Genomic DNA, 21,572 nt, shown 5'->3' on the forward strand with positions numbered 1-21,572 from the left:
CTGGGATAATAAAGATGGATTAATTTATTGATAGGTGGCTTGTCAGTTAGAAAATGTTATTCCCCTCCTTTTCTCTCGATAATAGCAGAAGAAGAAAAAGCTTGTTTAAACCACCGGTCATAGATTGATCTGCTCAGAAACCGTTGTGGTCTGTATTCACGGCAGGCACACAGTCCTTACATACACATTGTGTGATTAGTGGTTAATGTTGCGGCTGCCCCCAACCCTCTCAGCTCCATGGCAGATATGTAGAATTGCAGGAAATTAGCTTTAAAACGGCAAACTCCCTCTCTCCTTCCCTATCTCCTTCCCTATCTCCTTCCCTATATCAGAACACTGCTCTTCTTTGTACCCCGGTTGAAACTACAGCTTGTCCTCTTTGTCCAGTCTGGCATTCCTCACATAGCGATCTGTGTATCTTCTGGGGGGAGTGAGGGAAGGATGGAGGGAGGGAGGGACCGAGGGAGGGAGGGACCGAGGGAGGGAGGGAAGGACTGAGGGAGGGAGGGAGGGACTGAGGGAGGGAGGGAGGGAGAACATCAGATCTAATGTCGACTGAGATCTACACTGGGAGAGACACTCTAGACCCTTCCACCTTCCCACCTTCCCACCTTCCCGCCCTGGTTGTGGTAAAGGGTGGTGTAGACCCTCTCACCGACTCACCTTCCCTCTTAGCCCTGGTTGTGGTAAAGGGTGGTGTAGACCCTCTCACCGACTCACCTTCCCTCTTAGCCCTGGTTGTGGTAAAGGGTGGTCTAGACCCTCTCACCTTCCCTCTTAGCCCTGGTTGTGGTAAAGGGTGGTCTAGACCCTCTCACCTTCCCTCTTAGCCCTGGTTGTGGTAAAGGGTGGTGTAGACCCTCTCACCTTCCCTCTTAGCCCTGGTTGTGGTAAAGCATGGTGTAGACCCTCTCACCTTCCCTCTTAGCCCTGGTTGTGGTAAAGCGTGGTGTAGACCCTCTCACCTTCCCTCTTAGCCCTGGTTGTGGTAAAGGCTGGTGTAGACCCTCTCACCTTCCCTCTTAGCCCTGGTTGTGGTAAAGCGTGGTGTAGACCCTCTCACCTTCCCTCTTAGCCCTGGTTGTGGTAAAGCGTGGTGTAGACCCTCTCACCTTCCCTCTTAGCCCTGGTTGTGGTAAAGTGTGGTGTAGACCCTCTCACCTTCCCGCCCTGGTTGTGGTAAAGGCTGGTGTAGACCCTCTCACCTTCCCTCTTAGCCCTGGTTGTGGTAAAGGGTGGTGTAGACCCTCTCACCTTCCCTCTTAGCCCTGGTTGTGGTAAAGGGTGGTCTAGACCCTCTCACCTTCCCTCTTAGCCCTGGTTGTGGTAAAGGGTGGTCTAGACCCTCTCACCTTCCCTCTTAGCCCTGGTTGTGGTAAAGGGTGGTGTAGACCCTCTCACCTTCCCTCTTAGCCCTGGTTGTGGTAAAGCGTGGTGTAGACCCTCTCACCTTCCCTCTTAGCCCTGGTTGTGGTAAAGCGTGGTGTAGACCCTCTCACCTTCCCTCTTAGCCCTGGTTGTGGTAAAGGCTGGTGTAGACCCTCTCACCTTCCCTCTTAGCCCTGGTTGTGGTAAAGCGTGGTGTAGACCCTCTCACCTTCCCTCTTAGCCCTGGTTGTGGTAAAGCGTGGTGTAGACCCTCTCACCTTCCCTCTTAGCCCTGGTTGTGGTAAAGTGTGGTGTAGACCCTCTCACCTTCCCGCCCTGGTTGTGGTAAAGGCTGGTGTAGACCCTCTCACCTTCCCTCTTAGCCCTGGTTGTGGTAAAGGGTGGTGTAGACCCTCTCACCTTCCCTCTTAGCCCTGGTTGTGGTAAAGCGTGGTGTAGACCCTCTCACCTTCCCTCTTAGCCCTGGTTGTGGTAAAGCGTGGTGTAGACCCTCTCACCTTCCCTCTTAGCCCTGGTTGTGGTAAAGGGTGGTGTAGACCCTCTCACCTTCCCTCTTAGCCCTGGTTGTGGTAAAGGGTGGTGTAGACCCTCTCACCTTCCCTATTAGCCCTGGTTGTGGTAAAGGGTGGTGTAGACCCTCTCACCTTCCCTCTTAGCCCTGGTTGTGGTAAAGGGTGGTCTTGGTCACTTTGTTGGTGTGCCATTGGCACAAACAGAGCAAGGTTTGAAATCATAAACAGTGCTTTCCAAGTTGTGGCTGAACTCTGACCTTTAGTGTGAGTATGTGGCACACAAGCAGAGAGAGAGAGAGAGAGAGAAATTAGAATGCTATTTGGCCCTAAACAGAGAGTACACAGTGGCAGAATACCTGACCACTGTGACTGACCCAAAATGAAGGAAAGCTTTGACTATGTACAGACCCAGGGAGCATAGCCTTGCTATTGAGAGGGGCCGCCATAGGCAGACCTGGCTCTCTTTTGTACTTGAACTATTTGCACATAATATGACATTTGAAATGTCTTTATTCTTTTGGAATTTTTGTGACTGTTACAGTTAATTTTTTATAATTTATTTCACTTTTTATTTATTATCTACTTCACTTGCTTTGGCAATGTAAACATATGTTTCTCATGCCAATAAAGCCCCTTGAATTGAATTGAGAGAGAGAGAGAGCGCGAGACAGAGAATTGTCTATTCCATTTGCTTTGGCAATGTAAACATATGTTTCCCCCACTGGAGAGAGTGCATTTGCTATGTAAATGTTGGTTTGCTGGTTCAAGCCCTGTTACCTCTTCAGTCGCAAAACACTGAGCTTAGACAAAGTTAAAAGTTGACATAACCAGTTCATCTGCCTCTCGTTGCCTGTCTCTCTGTGTGCCTGATATGATAGGTTGTACTATAAACTGGGTGGTTCGAGCCCTGAATGCTGATTGGCTGAGAGCCGTGGTATATCAGACCGTATACCGTATATATGTATATGACCGTATATGACAAAATATACATTTTTAATGCTCTAAAATAAATGTTTACTGCTCTGGTAACCAGTTTATAAGGCACCTCTGGGGTTTGTGGCTGTATCCACACCTTCTCGTGCCGTATTGATTAATTATAAGCTACTATATTCATCTGCCACTTGTTGGTCCCGTGTGGCTCAGTTGGTAGAGCATGGCGCTCGCAACGCCAGGGTTGTGGGTTCAATTCCCACGGGGGGACCAGGGTTCAATCCCCACGGTGGGACCAGGGTTCAATTCCCACGGGGGGACCAGGATGAATATGTATGAACTTTCCAATTTGTAAGTCGCTCTGGATAAGAGCGTCTGCTAAATGACTTAAATGTAAACGTTGCTTGTCTATGCGCCTGCTAGGTTGTAGTACGACTCGTATGCTAATCAGCCTCTTGTGTTTTTACAGACTAGGTGACCAGTTCTACCAGGAGGCCATAGAACACTGTCGCAGCTACAACGCCCGTCTGTGTGCCGAGCGCAGCGTCCGCATGCCCTTCCTGGACAACCAGACTGGCGTGGCACAGAACAACTGCTACATCTGGATGGAACAGCGCCACCGCGAGCCAGGTGGGTGTACTGCAGGGCAGGGTAGCGAAAAACGGCACACACACACACACACACACACACAGCCGTAGACACACACACACACACACAGCCGCAGACACACACACACACACACACAAAGTCAGAATAAATAGATATAATGAAAGCCGGCAGGCCACAAAGGATAGGGTGTGGTCCCAGGGCCCAGCATGCTAGATTAAGGGAGAGGCTATTGGTCCAGCATGCTAGATTAAGGGAGAGGCTATTGGCTCATTATGCTAGATTAAGGGAGAGGCTATTGGCCCAACATGCTAGATTAAGGGAGAGGCTATTGGTCCATTATGCTAGATTAAGGGAGAGGCTATTGGCTCAGCATGCTAGATAAAGGGAGAGGCTATTGGTCCATTATGCTAGATAAAGAGAGAGGCTATTGGCCCAGCATGCTAGATAAAGAGAGAGGCTATTGGCCCAGCATGCTAGATAAAGGGAGAGGCTATTGGCCCAGCATGCTAGATAAAGAGAGAGGCTATTGGTCCAGCATGCTAGATAAAGGGAGAGGCTATTGGCCCAGCATGCTAGATAAAGGGAGAGGCTATTGGCCCAGCATGCTAGATAAAGAGAGAGGCTATTGGTCCAGCATGCTAGATAAAGAGAGAGGCTATTGGCCCAGCATGCTAGATAAAGGGAGAGGCTATTGGCCCAGCATGCTAGATAAAGAGAGAGGCTATTGGTCCAGCATGCTAGATTAAGGGAGAGGCTATTGGCTCATCATGCTAGATTAAGGGAGAGGCTATTGGCCCAGCATGCTAGATAAAGGGAGAGGCTATTGGTCCAGTATGCTAGATTAAGGGAGAGGCTATTGGTCCATTATGCTAGATAAAGGGAGAGGCTATTGGTCCAGCATGCTAGATAAAGAGAGAGGCTATTGGCTCAGCATGCTAGATTAAGGGAGAGGCTATTGGTCCAGCATGCTAGATAAAGGGAGAGGGTATTGGTCCAGCATGCTAGATAAAGAGAGAGGCTATTGGCTCAGCATGCTAGATAAAGAGAGAGGCTATTGGCTCAGCATGCTAGATAAAGGGAGAGGCTATTGGTCCAGCATGCTAGATAAAGAGAGAGGCTATTGGCTCAGCATGCTAGATAAAGAGAGAGGCTATTGGCTCAGCATGCTAGATTAAGGGAGAGGCTATTGGTCCACCATGCTAGATAAAGGGAGAGGCTATTGGTCCAGTATGCTAGATAAAGGGAGAGGCTATTGGTCCATTATGCTAGATAAAGGGAGAGGCTATTGGTCCATTATGCTAGATAAAGGGAGAGGCTATTGGTCCATTATGCTAGATAAAGGGAGAGGCTATTGGTCCAGTATGCTAGATAAAGGGAGAGGCTATTGGTCCAGCATGCTAGATAAAGGGAGAGGCTATTGGTCCAGCATGCTAGATAAAGGGAGAGGCTATTAGTCCAGCATGCTAGATTAAGGGAGAGGCTATCGGTGTCCAGCTCTTAGTAAACACCATATTGTTCCCTCTGGCTCAATGGACGGCTGGCCATCTGCAGACTGTAAAGAGATGCCTGCAAGGCCTCCTGGGTCTCAGGTCCAATCAGGAAACAGGAATGCAATGGACAGGGTACTAAGGAGTTAACTGGAGGTTATTTCAGTGTATTGAGTTAATGGACAGGGTACTAAGGAGTTAACTGGAGGATATTTCAGTGTATTGAGTTAATGGACAGGGTACTAAGGAGTTATATGGAGGTTATTTCAGTGAGGTGTATGTTACACTGTATGTATATGTGTTAAATGTTTTGTTCTGACGTGTGTGTGTGTATGTTAGGTGTGGCTGCTGGACAGATGTATACGTACCCTGCACGGTGTTGGAGGAAGAAGAGGAGGCTCCACCCCCCAATGGACCCTCAGCTACGCCTCTGTGAATTACGACTGGGTAAGAAAATAACACCTCTCTCTCTCTCCCTCGCTCCCTCTCCGTCTCTCTCTCTCTCTCCCTCCCTATCTCCCTCTCCCACCCTCGTTCCCTCTCTGTCTCTCTCTCTCATCCCCTCCCTCGCTCCCTCTCCCTCCCTCGCTCCCTCTCTGTCTCTCTCATTCCCTCCCTCGCTCCCTCTCTGTCTCTCTCTCATTCCCTCCCTCGCTCCCTCTCCGTCTCTCTCTTCCTCCCTCGCTCCCTCTCCGTTTCTCTCTCTCACTCCCTCGCTCCCTCTCCTTTCTCTCCGTCCCTCGCTCCCTCGTTCCCTCTCCGTCTCTCTCACTCTCCCTCCCTCGTTCCCTCTCCGTTCCCCCCCCCCTCCCCCTCTCTCTCTCCCCCTCTCTCGCTCCCTCTCCCTCGCTCCCTCTCCGTCTCTCTCTTTCACCAACACTGGTTACACACAAATGCATGCACTTCGTCAGACACTACACAATCACGTACACGCACACACACATTCCTGGTTCCCCCTCGTCAGTCTGTTCTGCCCCTATAGCTACAGAGTGGCCTTAGCCTCAACGCTAACGTTAGCTATCTGACCATCTGGCACTGGTTAGCCTCTCTCTCCAGGTTCTCTCTCTCTGCCTGAATCAATGCCTCCTCTTTCTTTCCTCTAGGACACACACACACACACACACACACACACACACACACACACACACACACACACACACACACACACACACACACACACACACACACACACACACACACACACACACACACACACACACACACACACACACACACACACACACACACACACACACACACACACTCCTCCACCTCTCTTACATTCTCACTCCGCATGGACAAATGATTAGAGGGGCCCAGTATAGGTTGTTCCTGTGCCTCAGCTAAGGAGAGGGTCCTAACCCTAATGCAAGACCACTGAGATAGTTATACAGGCTAGTAGAGGAACGCCAGGGGAACCTGATCAGAGATAGTTATACAGGCTAGTAGAGGAACGCCAGGGGAACCTGATCAGAGATAGTTATACAGGCTAGTAGAGGAACGCCAGGGGAACCTGATCAGAGATAGTTATACAGGCTAGTAGAGGAACGCCAGGGGAACCTGATCAGAGATAGTTATAAAGACTAGTAGAGGAACGCTAGGGGAACCTGATCAGAGATAGTTATAAAGACTAGTAGAGGAACGCCAGGAGAACCTGATCAGAGATAGTTATAAAGACTAGTAGAGGAACGCCAGGGGAACCTGATCAGAGATAGTTATAAAGACTAGTAGAGGAACGCCAGGGGAACCTGATAAGAGATAGTTATACAGGCTAGTAGAGGAACGCCAGGGGAACCTGATCAGAGATAGTTATAAAGACTAGTGTGACCCTAGACTACCAGACCATGTAACCCTAGACTACCAGACCATGTGACCCTAGACTACCAGACCATGTGACCCTAGACTACCAGACCATGTGACCCTAGACTACCAGACCATGTGACCCTAGACTACCAGACCATGTGACCCCAGACTACCAGACCATGTGACCCCAGACTACCGGACCATGTGACCCCAGACTACCAGACCATGCGACCCCAGACTACCAGACCATGTGACCCTAGACTAACAGACCATGTGACCCTAGACTACCAGACCATGTGACCCCAGACTACCAGACCATGTGACCCCAGACTACCAGACCATGTGACCCTAGATTACCAGACCATGTGACCCTATACTACCAGACCATGTGACCCTAGACTACAGACAGACAGACAGACAGACAGACAGACAGACAGACAGACAGACAGACAGACAGACAGACAGACAGGTTAACAGTATACTAACCATAGAACACTGACTACAGCACAAAGCTGTATGTATACAATGGTATGGGAAACACTGCCTCCACCCTCCCCAATGAAATGGGAAACACTGCCTCCACCCTCCCCAATGGAATGGGAAACACTGCCTCCACCCTCCACAATGGTATGGGAAACACTGCCTCCACCCTCCCCAATGAAATGGGAAACACTGCCTCCACCCTCCCCAATGGAATGGGAAACACTGCCTCCACCCTCCCCAATGAAATGGGAAACACTGCCTCCACCCTCCCCAATGGAATGGGAAACACTGCCTCCACCCTCCCCAATGAAATGGGAAACACTGCCTCCACCCTCCACAATGGAATGGGAAACACTGCCTCCACCCTCCCCAATGAAATGGGAAACACTGCCTCCACCCTCCCCAATGAAATGGGAAACACTGCCTCCACCCTCCCCAATGGTATGGGAAACACTGCCTCCACCCTCCCCAATGAAATGGGAAACACTGCCTCCACCCTCCCCAATGGAATGGGAAACACTACCTCCACCCTCCACAATGGAATGGGAAACACTGCCTCCACCCTCCACAATGGAATGGGAAACACTGCCTCCACCCTCCACAATGGAATGGGAAACACTGCCTCCACAATGGAATGGGAAACACTGCCTCCACAATGGAATGGGAAACACTGCCTCCACCCTCCACAATGGTATGGGAAACACTGCCTCCACCCTCTACAATGGAATAGGAAACACTACCTCCTCCACCCTCCACAATGGAATGGGAAACACTGCCTCCCCCCTCCACAATGGAATGGGAAACACTGCCTCCACAATGGAATGGGAAACACTGCCTCCACCCTCCACAATGGAATGGGAAACACTGCCTCCACCCTCTACAATGGAATGGGAAACACTGCCTCCACCCTCCCCAATGAAATGGGAAACACTGCCTCCACCCTCCCCAATGGTATGGGAAACACTGCCTCCCCCCTCCACAATGGAATGGGAAACACTGCCTCCACAATGGAATGGGAAACACTGCCTCCACAATGGAATGGGAAACACTGCCTCCCCCCTCCACAATGGAATGGGAAACACTGCCTCCACAATGGAATGGGAAACACTGCCTCCACAATGGAATGGGAAACACTACCTCCACCCTCCACAATGGAATGGGAAACACTGCCTCCACCCCCCACAATGTTTACCTCATGTAGACAGACAAAGTAACTGTTGTTGAGTGACTGCAGGCCATACTACTAAGGGTGTGTCCCAAACTGCACCCTATTCCCTACATAGCCTTTTGGGCCCTGGTCAAAAGTAGTGCACTAAAAAGGGAATAGGGTGCTATTTGGCACACACTAGTTGAATCAACGATGTTTCCATGCGGAATTGGCGTCTGTGCCAAGTGGGAGCATTACAGTACGCTGGCAACAGTACGCTGGCAACAGTACGCTGGCAACAGTACGCTGACAACAGTACGCTGACAACAGTACGCTGACAACAGTACGCTGGCAACAGTAACCTGGCAACAGTACGCTGACAACAGTACGCTGACAACAGTACCCTGACAACAGTACGCTGGCAACAGTACGCTGACAACAGTACCCTGACAACAGTACGCTGACAACAGTACGCTGGCAACAGTACGCTGACAACAGTACGCTGGCAACAGTAACCTGGCAACAGTACGCTGACAACAGTACGCTGACAACAGTACCCTGACAACAGTACGCTGACAACAGTACGCTGGCAACAGTACGCTGACAACAGTACGCTGGCAACAGTAACCTGGCAACAGTACGCTGACAACAGTACGCTGACAACAGTACGCTGGCAACAGTACGCTGACAACAGTACGCTGGCAACAGTAACCTGGCAACAGTACGCTGACAACAGTACGCTGACAACAGTACGCTGACAGCAGTACGCTGACAACAGTACCCTGACAACAGTACCCTGACAACAGTACCCTGGCAACAGTACCCTGACAACAGTACCCTGACAACAGTACCCTGGCAACAGTACCCTGACAACAGTACCCTGACAACAGTACCCTGACAACAGTACCCTGACAACAGTACCCTGACAACAGTACCCTGACAACAGTACCCTGACAACAGTACCCTGACAACAGTACCCTGATAGCAGTACCCTAACAACAGTTCCCTGACAACAGTACGCTGACAACAGTACGCTGACAACAGTACGCTGACAACAGTACCCTGACAACAGTACCCTGACAACAGTACCCTGACAACAGTACGCTGACAACAGTACCCTGACAACAGTACCCTGATAGCAGTACCCTAACAACAGTACCCTGACAACAGTATGCTGACTGAACTACTGATATGAATCATAATAACAAGAGACAGGAATGTAACAGTACCTCTCCTGGGCTTTAGGATACGCACCGTGTTTATTCAGTGTTTCCTGTCTGGGGGGGGGGAGAAGAGGGCAGTGGAGAACAGAGGAGAGGAGAGAAGAGGGCAGGGGAGAAAAGAGGAGAGGAAAGGAGAGGGGAGGAGGGGAGAATAGAGGAAAGTAGAGGAGAGGGGAGGAGGAGAACAGAAGAGAGGAGAGGAGGAGGGGAGAACAGAGGAGAGGAGAGGAGGGGAGGAGAGATGAAGAGAGGGGAGGGGTGGAGAACAGAGGAAAGGAGAGGAGGAGGGGAGAACAGAGGAGAGGAGGGGAGAACGGAGGAGAGGGGAGGGGAGAACGGAGGGGAGGAGAGATGAAGAGAGGGGAGGGGTGGAGAACAGAGGAAAGGAGAGGAGAGGAGAGCAGAGGAGAGAGGAGAGGAGAGCAGAGGAGAGGGGAGAACAGAGGAGAGGAGAGGAGGGGAGAACAGAGGAGAGGAGAGGCGAGGAGAGGCTTTGGACCATTCTGCCCTGGTTCTATTGGGTTGAGTGACAGTACAGAGCCGTAAAGGTTCTGAAGGGGAGATACACAGCATGAGTAATCTGTAGCTAGCTACCTCATTGCTTTCTGCTCTGCTACCCTCCTCCCCCTCTCTCAGGGAACAACAGCAGAGGGAGGGGGAGAAGGGGAAAGGAGGGGAGAGCTAGGGGAAGGCGGAGGCAGAGCGGGAGGATGTGTCTCGTCAAAGTCAACCTAGCTACAGCAGACACAAAGAGAGGGGGAGGAGGGAAGAAATGGAGTGAGGGAGGGAGAGGGAAGATTAACCTTGCTTCTGCTATTAATAACAGATGCATCCTCCCTTCATCCCTCTATCTTCTTTATTATAAACTATACAACAGGAAGGAAGCAGAGATTATCCTCTCACTACTCAGTATATCTCCACGGAAATGAAAGAGAAAGAGGGGGGAGTGATAGAGGGATGGAGAGAGAGCGAAAGGGAGAGATAAATAGAGAGAGTGAGGTACTGCATGCAATTAGACAAGTGAATAGAGAGGGAAAGAATATATTTATTTGGCTGTAGGAAGAGGGGGAGGAGGGAGGTTAGAAGAAGAGGGAGAGGAGGAGGTTAGAAGAAGAGAGGAGGAGGGAGGTTAGAAGAAGAGGGAGAGGAGGACGTTAGAAGAGGGGGAGGAGGGAGGTTAGAAGAAGAGGGAGAGGAGGAGGTTAGAAGAAGAGGGGGAGGAGGGAGGTTAGAGGGAGGAGGGAGGTTAGAGGGAGGAGGGAGGGTAGAAGAAGAGGGGAGGAGGGAGGTTAGAAGAGGGGGAGGAGGAGGTTAGAAGAAGAGGGGGAGGAGGAGGTTAGAAGAGGGAGGGGGAGGTTAGAAGAAGAGGGGGAGGAGGGATGTTAGAATAAGAGGGGGGAGGTTAGAAGAGGAGGAGGAGGGAGGTTAGAAGAAGAGGGGGAGGAGGGAGGTTAGAAGAAGAGGGGGGGAGGAGGTTAGAAGAAGAGGGGGAGGAGGAGGAGGTTAGAAGAAGAGGGGGAGCAGGGATGTTAGAAGAAGAGGGGGGGTTAGAAGAAGAGGAGGAGGAGGGAGGTTAGAAGAAGAGGGGGAGGAGGAGGTTAGAAGAAGAGGGGGGAGGGAGGTTAGAATAAGAGGGGAGAGGGAGGTTAGAAGAAGAGGGGGAGGAGGAGGTTAGATGAAGAGAGGAGGGAGGTTAGAAGAAGAGGGAGAGGAGGAGGTTAGAAGAGGGGGAGGAGGAGGTTAGAAGAAGAGGGGGAGGAGGGAGATTAGAAGAAGACGGGGGAGGGAGGTTAGAAGAAGACAGGGGAGGGAGGTTAGAAGAAGAGGAGGGAGGTTAGAAGAAGAGGGAGAGGAAGAGGTAAGCAAAAGAGGCAGAGGAGGTCTGAGACCTTGACCTCTGGTGGCGGCGATGAAAAATAAACAGAGTAAAGAAAACAGCCAGACCTCTCCTCCTCTCCCCTCATCCCTCTTTTATCCCCTGAACCTGGTGTATTTCATGTTTTATTGTTTCTGACTCTGACACGACCCCCCTTGGTTTAGACCAATAAGAAACAGCATTGGGAAGGAGACTGGGCATTGGTGCTCTATGATCTCTCTCACTCTCTCTCTCTCTCTCTCTCTCACACACACACACACACACACACACACACACACACACACACACACACACACACACACACACACACACACACACACACACACACACACACACACACACACACACACACACACACACACACACACACACACACACGCAGAGCAGCTGAGGAAGCTGTCTTATGGTAATTTAACTGAATGATGCTGGCACACATTTATACCTGCTGTAAAGTGTGTATGTTACAAATACAATTTGATTTAATTAGCCACACACACACACACACAGAGCTCAGAGGTGTCAGTGCTGGGCTGGCTAACCGCTAACATAACCAAAACATAAGGCACTGTTTATATCACTGAACTGTTCGCCTGGGAAGATGTGTGCTTGGTTTATACAATAGTCAATTATTCTCTCTCTCTCCCCCAGAGGCAGAGCTGGCCCCTAAGAAGGAGCCCTCCCCAGGAGAGGCCACAGCTCTGGAGACCCTGCTCAGAGGGGAGGGGCTACTGGAGAAGAAGAAAGACATCATCAAGGAGGACGAGACCCTTCTGGAGATACAGGTAACGGCAAGAGAGAGGAGACACACACAAAGGGGAAACAGTAGATGGGCCTTATTGGCATAGCATGCAGCCAAATACAATAACTTTACATTTCTTTACATTATAAGATCACACTTTCGACTGTCATGATGGAAACGCAGAGAATTCCTGATATGTGAATTGTGTCAAATATCTACTTTCTCTCCTCTCACCTTCTGCACCCTTTTTCTGATTTATCTCCCCCCGGTCCTTACCCCTTCCTTCCCCCCCTGTCCTTACCTCCCCCCCCCGGTCCTTACCCCTCCCCCCCCCCTGTCCTTACCCCTCCCCCCCGGTCCTTACCCCTTCCCCCCCCCCTGTCCTTACACCCCCCCCCCGGTCCTTACCCCTTCCCCCCCGGTCCTTACCCCTTCCCCCTCCCTGTAGAGGGTCTTGGAAGCAGACGAGAATGGGGACGGTTTCCATGACGACGAGGACTTTGAAGTGGACACTCCGAAGAGGAAGCAGAGGAAAGGAAGGGTGAGGGAGTCTCATAGAAGGGTCTTCTACGACATCAAAAGGAACATCAAATTCAACATACCAATTAGGATCTGGCAAAAAAATACTTGAATCAGTTATAGAACTCATTGCCCTTTATGGTTTTGAGGGGTCCGTGTACAATGTAAAACACCAAATAATGCATGCAGAGCAGAATTAGGCGATACCTGTTAATTATCAAAATCCAGACGAGACGTTAAATTCTACAACCACCTAAAAGGAAGCGATTCCCAAACCTTCCATAACAAAGCTATCACCTACCAAGATTAACGTGGAGAAGAGTCCCCTAAGCAAGCTGGTCCTTCACAAACATAAACACACCCCACAGAGCCCCAGTACAGCAACACAATTAGACCCAACCAAATCATGAGAAAACAAAAGGATAATTACTTGACACATTGGAAAGAATTAACAAAAAAACAGAGCAAACTAGAATGCTATTTGGCCCTAAACAGAGAGTACACAGTGACATAATACCTGACCACTGTGACTGACCTAAACTTAAGGAAAGCTTTGACTATGTACAGACTCAGTGAGCATAGCCTTGCTATTGAGAAAGGCCGCCGTAGGCAGACATGGCTCTCAAGAGAAGACAGGCTATGTGCACACTGCCCACAAAATGAGGTGGAAACTGAGCTGCACTTCCTAACCTGCCAAATATATGACCATATTAGAGACACATATTTCCCTCAGATTACACAGATCCACAAAGAATTCGAAAACAAACCCAATTTTGATAAACTCCCATATCTATTGGGTGAAATTCCACAGTGTGCCATCACAGCAGCAAGATGTGTGACCTGTTGCCACCAGAAAAGGGCAACCAGTGAAGAACAAACACCACTTATAAATACAACCTATATTTATTTGAAATGTCTTTTATTCTTTTTGGAACTTTCGTGAGTGTAATATTTTCTGTTCATTTTATATTGTTAATTTCACTTGTGTTTATTATCTATTTCACTTGTGTTTATTATCTATTTCACTTGCTTTGGCAAAGAGAGAGAGCGAAAGAGGTCTAGTGTGGTGTGACATCATGTATTTGTCTTCACAGGGCAGAGGGTCCAGTCGCAGGAGGACAGAAGCTGCCACCAACGATGATGTGGATAAACCTTACGTCTGCGACAGTAAGACAAAATACAACCACAGACATCTCCTATAAGATTGTGAATGATGTCTTTTCGGGTAACAGGGTTAGATTGATGACATGCTGAGACCAGAGTAGCTGGTTCCTGATCGGAAATATTATTGCCACTTATGTAAATCCAAATTTTGAGTCAAAACTTTTTTGCGCTCAATTCAATCCGTAGTGCTGAAGATCTGCTTAATGGCGTGATTAATGTTCCCCGCGGTCGCAAACGATGTCGGAAAGCTTACAACACAGATATTCTGCGCTACGGATTGAATCGAACTTTTCTGAATCCCACTTCTAACAGGAAATGACCTGTTATTGTTTGTTATTAGGTCTCATTGCTGTACTATTATCTGGACGTGGTCAGCTGCCTAAGATACACTACATGACCAAAAGTATGTGGACACCTGCTCGTCTAACATCTCATTCCAAAATCATGGGCGTTAATATGGAGTTGGTCCTTCCTTTGCTGCTATAACAGCCTCCACTCGTCTGGGAAGGCTTTCCACTAGATGTTGAAACATTGCTGCAGGGACTTGCTTCCATTCAGCCACAAGAGCATTAGTGAGGTCGGGCACCAATGTTGGCCTGGCTCGATTAGGCCTGGCTCGTAGTCGGCGTTCGAATTCATCCCAAAGGTGTCTGATGGGGTTGAGGTCAGGGCTCTGTGCACGCCAGTCAAGTTCTTCCACACCGATCTCAACAAACCATTTTAGTATGGACTTCGCTTTGTGCACGGTTGCATTGTCTTGCTGAAACAAGGAAAGGGCCTTCCCCAAACTGTTGCCACAAAGTTTGGAAGCACAGAATCTTCTAGAATTTCATTGTGTGCAGTAGCGTTAAGATGTCCGTCGGACTGCCTGATGTTGAAGCGTGATTCATCACTCCAGAGAACGTGTTTCCAATGGCGACGAGCTTTACCCCACTCCAGCCGACACGTGGCATTTTGCGCGTGGTGATCTGAGGCTTGTGTGCGGCTGCTCTGCCACGGAAACCCATTTCAGGAAGCTCCCGACGAACAGTTATTGTGCTGACGTTGCTTCCAGAGGCAGTTTGGAACTCGGTAGTGAGTGTTGCAACCGAGGACGAACCATATTTACACGCTAGGCGCTTCAGCGGTCCCGTTCTTTGAGTTTGTGTGGCCTACCACTTTGCGGCTGAGCCATTGTTGCTCCTAGACGTTTCCACTTCACAGTAACAGCACTTACAGTTGACCGGTGCAGCTCTAGCAAGGCAGAAATTTGACAAACTGACTTGTTGGAAAGGTGCCATCCTGCCACGTTGAAAGTCACTGAGCTCTTCAGGACGGGCCAATGTTTGTCTATGGAGATGTCATGGCTGTGTGCTCGATTTTATACACCTGTCAGCAACGGGTGTGGCTGAAATAGCCGAAATCCACTAATTTGAAGTGGTGTCCACATACTTTTGTGTATATATAGTGTAGCTTCAGATCAATTACCTTATTTGACTTTCCTTGGGGTGAGAAAAGCCCTGTTCCCTCTCTAGCATGTCGGACGTTAGCATAGCATGCTACTTCTACCTAAATGAAAACATGGGAGGAACTGGTACTCATGTCATGAGATATTATAGCCTCTTTGAATTGAAACTCTTTATTTTTCTTATTTTTCTTTCTTTCTTTGTTCTTTGTTCTTTTCATGTGCTCTGTGTTCCTTCCTTTCCAGACAGAAACAAACAAAAGCATAACTCAAAAACTGCCGACTCAGGTATCTGGATATGCGCGCGTCCTCTTTTCTCTGTGTGGCTTCTCTCTAACGACGAGACCAGGGACTAATGGGGTTTGTTTGATTTGAGCTAGCCTGGGTCACGTTCAGACGGGTACACAGTTACACCACATCCAGGCGGGGGAACAGATATGCTTATATTTAAATGTAGAATATAGAAGGATGTTAGGTCTATACAATATGTTTCTATGTTGCACCCTCCTGAATGGGGTCCTGGCTATCTTTCTGTTTCTGCTTTGGCTAACACTAGCCAAGGATAAAGTAGAAATGCATCTGGCTACCAGCTGAAACCAATCTAAGCAATCTATCGCTATGATGCTTACTAATTGCATAAGCATACGATTCTTGATTCTTAGACCAAAGCAAGCTTGCATGGCGCTAACATAACTTTACGGCGTCTGCTGGGGAAGAATGATCTTTGAGCATCAGCTGAGCTAACGCAGGTTTCTGTAGTGTTGTAACGATGCTGTCACAGACAACCTAACCCGCTGTCACTATGGTTTCTGGGTATTACAGACAACCTAACCTGCTGTCACTGTGGTTTCTGGGTATTACAGACAACCTAACCCGCTGTCACTGTGGTTTCTGGGTATTACAGACAACCTAACCCGCTGTCACTGTGGTTTCTGGGTATTACAGACAACCTAACCCACTGTCACTGTGGTTTCTGGGTATTACAGACAACCTAACCCACTGTCACTGTGGTTTCTGGGTATTACAGACAACCTAACCCGCTGTCACTGTCGTTTCTGGGTATTACAGACAACCTAACCCGCTGTCACTGTGGTTTCTGGGTATTACAGACAACCTAACCCGCTGTCACTGTGGTTTCTGGGTATTACAGACAACCTAACCCGCTGTCACTGTGGTTTCTGGGTATTACAGACAACCTAACCTGCTGTCACTGTCGTTTCTGGGTATTACAGACAACCTAACCCGCTGTCACTATGGTTTCTGGGTATTACAGACAACCTAACCCGCTGTCACTGTGGTTTCTGGGTATTACAGACAACCTAACCCGCTGTCACTGTGGTTTCTGGGTATTACAGACAACCTAACCCGCTGTCACTGTGGTTTCTGGGTATTACAGACAACCTAACCTGCTGTCACTGTGGTTTCTGGGTATTACAGACAACCTAACCCGCTGTCACTGTCGTTTCTGGGTATTACAGACAACCTAACCCGCTGTCACTATGGTTTCTGGGTATTACAGACAACCTAACCTGCTGTCACTATGGTTTCTGGGTATTACAGACAACCTAACCCGCTGTCACTATGGTTTCTGAGTATCACAGACAACCTAACCCGCTGTCACTATGGTTTCTGGGTATTACAGACAACCTAACCTGCTGTCACTGTCGTTTCTGGGTATTACAGACAACCTAACCCGCTGTCACTGTGGTTTCTGGGTATTACAGACAACCTAACCCGCTGTCACTGTGGTTTCTGGGTATTACAGACAACCTAACCCGCTGTCACTGTCGTTTCTGGGTATTACAGACAACCTAACCCGCTGTCACTATGGTTTCTGGGTATTACAGACAACCTAACCCGCTGTCACTATGGTTTCTGGGTATTACAGACAACCTAACCCGCTGTCACTATGGTTTCTGGGTATTACAGACAACCTAACCCGCTGTCACTGTGGTTTCTGGGTATTACAGACAACCTAACCCGCTGTCACTGTGGTTTCTGGGTATTACAGACAACCTAACCCGCTGTCACTGTCGTTTCTGAGTATCACAGACAACCTAACCCGCTGTCACTGTGGTTTCTGGGTATTACAGACAACCTAACCCGCTGTCACTATGGTTTCTGGGTATTACAGACAACCTAACCTGCTGTCACTGTGATGTTACCAGACAACCTGTCACTGTGAGGTTACCAGACAACCTGTCACTGTGATGTTACCAGACAACCTGTCACTGAGATGTTACCAGACAACCTGTCACTGTGATGTTACCAGACAACCTAACCTGCTGTCACTGTGATGTTACCAGACAACCTGTCACTGTGATGTTACCAGACAACCTGTCACTGTGATGTTACCAGACAACATGTCACTGTGATGTTACCAGACAACCTGTCACTGTGATGTTACCAGACAACCTGTCACTGTGATGTTACCAGACAACATGTCACTGTGATGTTACCAGACAACCTAACCTGCTGTCACTGTGATGTTACCAGACAACCTGTCACTGTGATGTTACCAGACAACCTGTCACTGTGATGTTACCAGACAACCTGTCACTGTGATGTTACCAGACAACCTGTCACTGAGATGTTACCAGACAACCTGTCACTGTGATGTTACCAGACAACCTAACCTGCTGTCACTGTGATGTTACCAGACAACCTGTCACTGTGATGTTACCAGACAACCTGTCACTGTGATGTTACCAGACAACCTGTCACTGTGATGTTACCAGACAACCTAACCTGCTGTCACTGTGATGTTACCAGACAACCTAACCTGCTGTCACTGTGATGTTACCAGACAACCTGTCACTGTGAGGTTACCAGACAACCTGTCACTGTGATGTTACCAGACAACCTGTCACTGTGATGTTACCAGACAACCTAACCTGCTGTCACTGTGATGTTACCAGACAACCTGTCACTGAGATGTTACCAGACAACCTGTCACTGTGAGGTTACCAGACAACCTGTCACTGTGATGTTACCAGACAACCTGTCACTGTGATGTTACCAGACAACCTGTCACTGTGATGTTACCAGACAACCTGTCACTGTGATGTTACCAGACAACCTGTCACTGAGATGTTACCAGACAACCTGTCACTGTGATGTTACCAGACAACCTGTCACTGAGATGTTACCAGACAACCTGTCACTGAGATGTTACCAGACAACCTGTCACTGAAATGTTACCAGACAACCTGTCACTGAAATGTTACCAGACAACCTGTCACTGTGATGTTACCAGACAACCTGTCACTGAGATGTTACCAGACAACCTGTCACTGTGATGTTACCAGACAACCTGTCACTGTGATGTTACCAGACAACCTGTCACTGTGATGTTACCAGACAACCTGTCACTGTGATGTTACCAGACAACCTGTCACTGAGATGTTACCAGACAACCTGTCACTATGATGTTACCAGACAACCTAACCCGCTGTCACTGAGATGTTACCAGACAACCTGTCACTGAAATGTTACCAGACAACCTGTCACTGAAATGTTACCAGACAACCTGTCACTGTGATGTTACCAGACAACCTGTCACTGAGATGTTACCAGACAACCTGTCACTGAGATGTTACCAGACAACCTGTCACTGTGATGTTACCAGACAACATGTCACTGAAATGTTACCAGACAACCTGTCACTATGATGTTACCAGACAACCTAACCCGCTGTCACTGAGATGTTACCAGACAACCTGTCACTGAGATGTTACCAGACAACCTGTCACTGAAATGTTACCAGACAACCTGTCACTGTGATGTTACCAGACAACCTGTCACTGAAATGTTACCAGACAACCTGTCACTGTGATGTTACCAGAGAACCTAACCCGTGTTAGAAAACCACATTCTCAACAGTGTTCTCCGAGTGGTCACCATTTCCCCACATAGTTTTTTTACAGTGCTGTGTCTCTCTAGGGAGTCCTTTCATAAAGACATTGTTAGTTTAAGGGAACATAGGCTACTATCCTAGTGGGAATGTGCTGGTAAATACGTTCCCTTGTATTGTTGTTAGTTAGATATATAGAAGTGTCAATCCTCTTCAGAAAAAGCCCTCCCCAACAAGATATTGAGAACTTTGTTAACGGTTGGTCCTTCTGTCTTGAAAACTGGCTCGTCTTCAGTAGTGCACACAGTAGCAAAAACGCTTTTTTGAAACGGTAAATAAAAATGAGATTTCAGTTTAGAACCATAGCGTTTCCCTCCGTTTCAAAACAATTTCCTCATGTTCTGTGGTTCTAATGGATTCTAATGCTTCTGTGTTCTACAGTCTGTGGCAAGCGCTACAAGAACCGCCCAGGCCTGAGTTACCACTACGCCCACACACACCTGGCAGAGGAGGAAGGGGAGGAGGAGAGGGAGGAAGAGATGCCACCGACCCCGCCACCACACCGACCAGACCCAGACCCAGACAACCACAAACGTAAGAGACCTGACCAGGGTTTAAACTACATGCTTAGTAGTAGTACAGGGTTATAACTTAATGATGGAATGGCACCCTATTATCTCTGACATAGCACTGTTGAATGGAGTGTTATATCTCTGACATACCACTGTTGAATGGAGTGTATTATCTCTGACATAGCATACCACTGTTGAATGGAGTGTATTATCTCTGACATAGCATACCACTGTTGAATGGAGTGTATTATCTCTGACATAGCACTGTTGAATGGAGTGTATTATCTCTGACATACCACTGTTGAATGGAGTGTATTATCTCTGACATACCACTGTTGAATGGAGTGTATTATCTCTGACATAGCACTGTTGAATGGAGTGTATTATCTCTGACATACCACTGTTGAATGGAGTGTATTATCTCTGACATAGCACTGTTGAATGGAGTGTATTATCTCTGACGTAGCACTGTTGAATGGAGTGTATTATCTCTGACATACCACTGTTGAATGGAGTGTATTATCTCTGACATACCACTGTTGAATGGAGTGTATTATCTCTGACATAGCACTGTTGAATGGAGTGTATTATCTCTGACATAGCACTGTTGAATGGGGTGTATTATCTCTGACGTAGCACTGTTGAATGGAGTGTATTATCTCTGACATAGCACTGTTAAATGGAGTGTATTATCTCTGACATACCACTGTTGAATGGAGTGTATTATCTCTGACATAGCATACCACTGTTGAATGGATTGTATTATCTCTGACATAGCATACCACTGGTGAATGGAGTGTATTATCTCTGACATAGCACTGTTGAATGGAGTGTATTATCTCTGACATACCACTGTTGAATGGAGTGTATTATCTCTGACATAGCATACCACTGTTGAATGGAGTGTATTATCTCTGACATAGCATACCACTGTTGAATGGAGTGTATTATCTCTGACATACCACTGTTGAATGGAGTGTATTATCTCTGACATAGCATACCACTGTTGAATGGAGTGTATTATCTCTGACATACCACTGTTGAATGGAGTGTATTATCTCTGACATAGCATACCACTGTTGAATGGATTGTATTATCTCTGACATAGCATACCACTGGTGAATGGAGTGTATTATCTCTGACATAGCACTGTTGAATGGAGTGTATTATCTCTGACATACCACTGTTGAATGGAGTGTATTATCTCTGACATAGCATACCACTGTTGAATGGAGTGTATTATCTCTGACATAGCATACCACTGTTGAATGGAGTGTATTATCTCTGACATAGCACCGTTGAATGGAGTGTACTAGATAAGGAATTTGTTTTATGTAACCTTTATTTAACTTGGCAAGTTAGTTAAGAACAAATTCTTATTTACAATGACAGCCTACCAAAATTCAAAAGGCCTCCTGCAGGGACGGGGGCCTGGGATTAAAAATAAAAAAATAGATTACATAATAATATACGACAAAACTCACATCACGACAAGAAAGACAACACTACAGAAAGAGAGACCTAAGACATCAACACAGCATGGCAGCAGCACAAAACCGGGTACGAACATTGTTGGGCTCAGAGAACAGCACAAAGGGCAAGATGACAGAGACAACAATACATCAGCAATAGGATATCATTTGGAATGCTGCCTCGACTTCTCATCTGTCTCCTTGTCCGTCTGTCCTAATGTTACATATAGATGCTCTAAAGGCCCATACAGATAGATACATGTCTAGTTACTCCTCGTACTGTGTACAGTGGCCTTCAGGAAGTATTCATACCCCTTGACTTATTCCACAAAGCTGTCATCAAGGCATAG

General features: G+C 48.0%; 1 protein-coding gene and 1 non-coding gene across 3 annotated transcripts in view; both read left to right on the forward strand.

Moving 5' to 3' along the window:
* Positions 1-21,572, forward strand: part of LOC129817817 (zinc finger protein DPF3) — a 73,677-nt gene that overhangs the window by 21,046 nt on the left and 31,059 nt on the right. Inside the window, exons 2-8 of one of the 2 annotated variants that reach the window (XM_055873387.1) lie at positions 3,301-3,461; positions 5,267-5,374; positions 12,108-12,241; positions 12,647-12,739; positions 13,812-13,884; positions 15,572-15,613; positions 19,620-19,772. In XM_055873387.1, the coding sequence (XP_055729362.1) occupies positions 3,301-3,461; positions 5,267-5,374; positions 12,108-12,241; positions 12,647-12,739; positions 13,812-13,884; positions 15,572-15,613; positions 19,620-19,772 (764 nt within the window). Of the gene's footprint in view, positions 1-3,256; positions 3,462-5,266; positions 5,375-12,107; positions 12,242-12,646; positions 12,740-13,811; positions 13,885-15,571; positions 15,614-19,619; positions 19,773-21,572 lie in introns of those variants that run through there. The other variant, XM_055873388.1, reaches the window with a different exon arrangement.
* Positions 3,028-3,104, forward strand: trnaa-cgc (transfer RNA alanine (anticodon CGC)). The gene has a single exon. It is a non-coding gene; the product is annotated as a tRNA-Ala (tRNA).

This window comes from Salvelinus fontinalis, chromosome 20 (assembly GCF_029448725.1).
Source record: "Salvelinus fontinalis isolate EN_2023a chromosome 20, ASM2944872v1, whole genome shotgun sequence".
Taxonomy (NCBI): Eukaryota; Metazoa; Chordata; class Actinopteri; order Salmoniformes; family Salmonidae; genus Salvelinus; species Salvelinus fontinalis.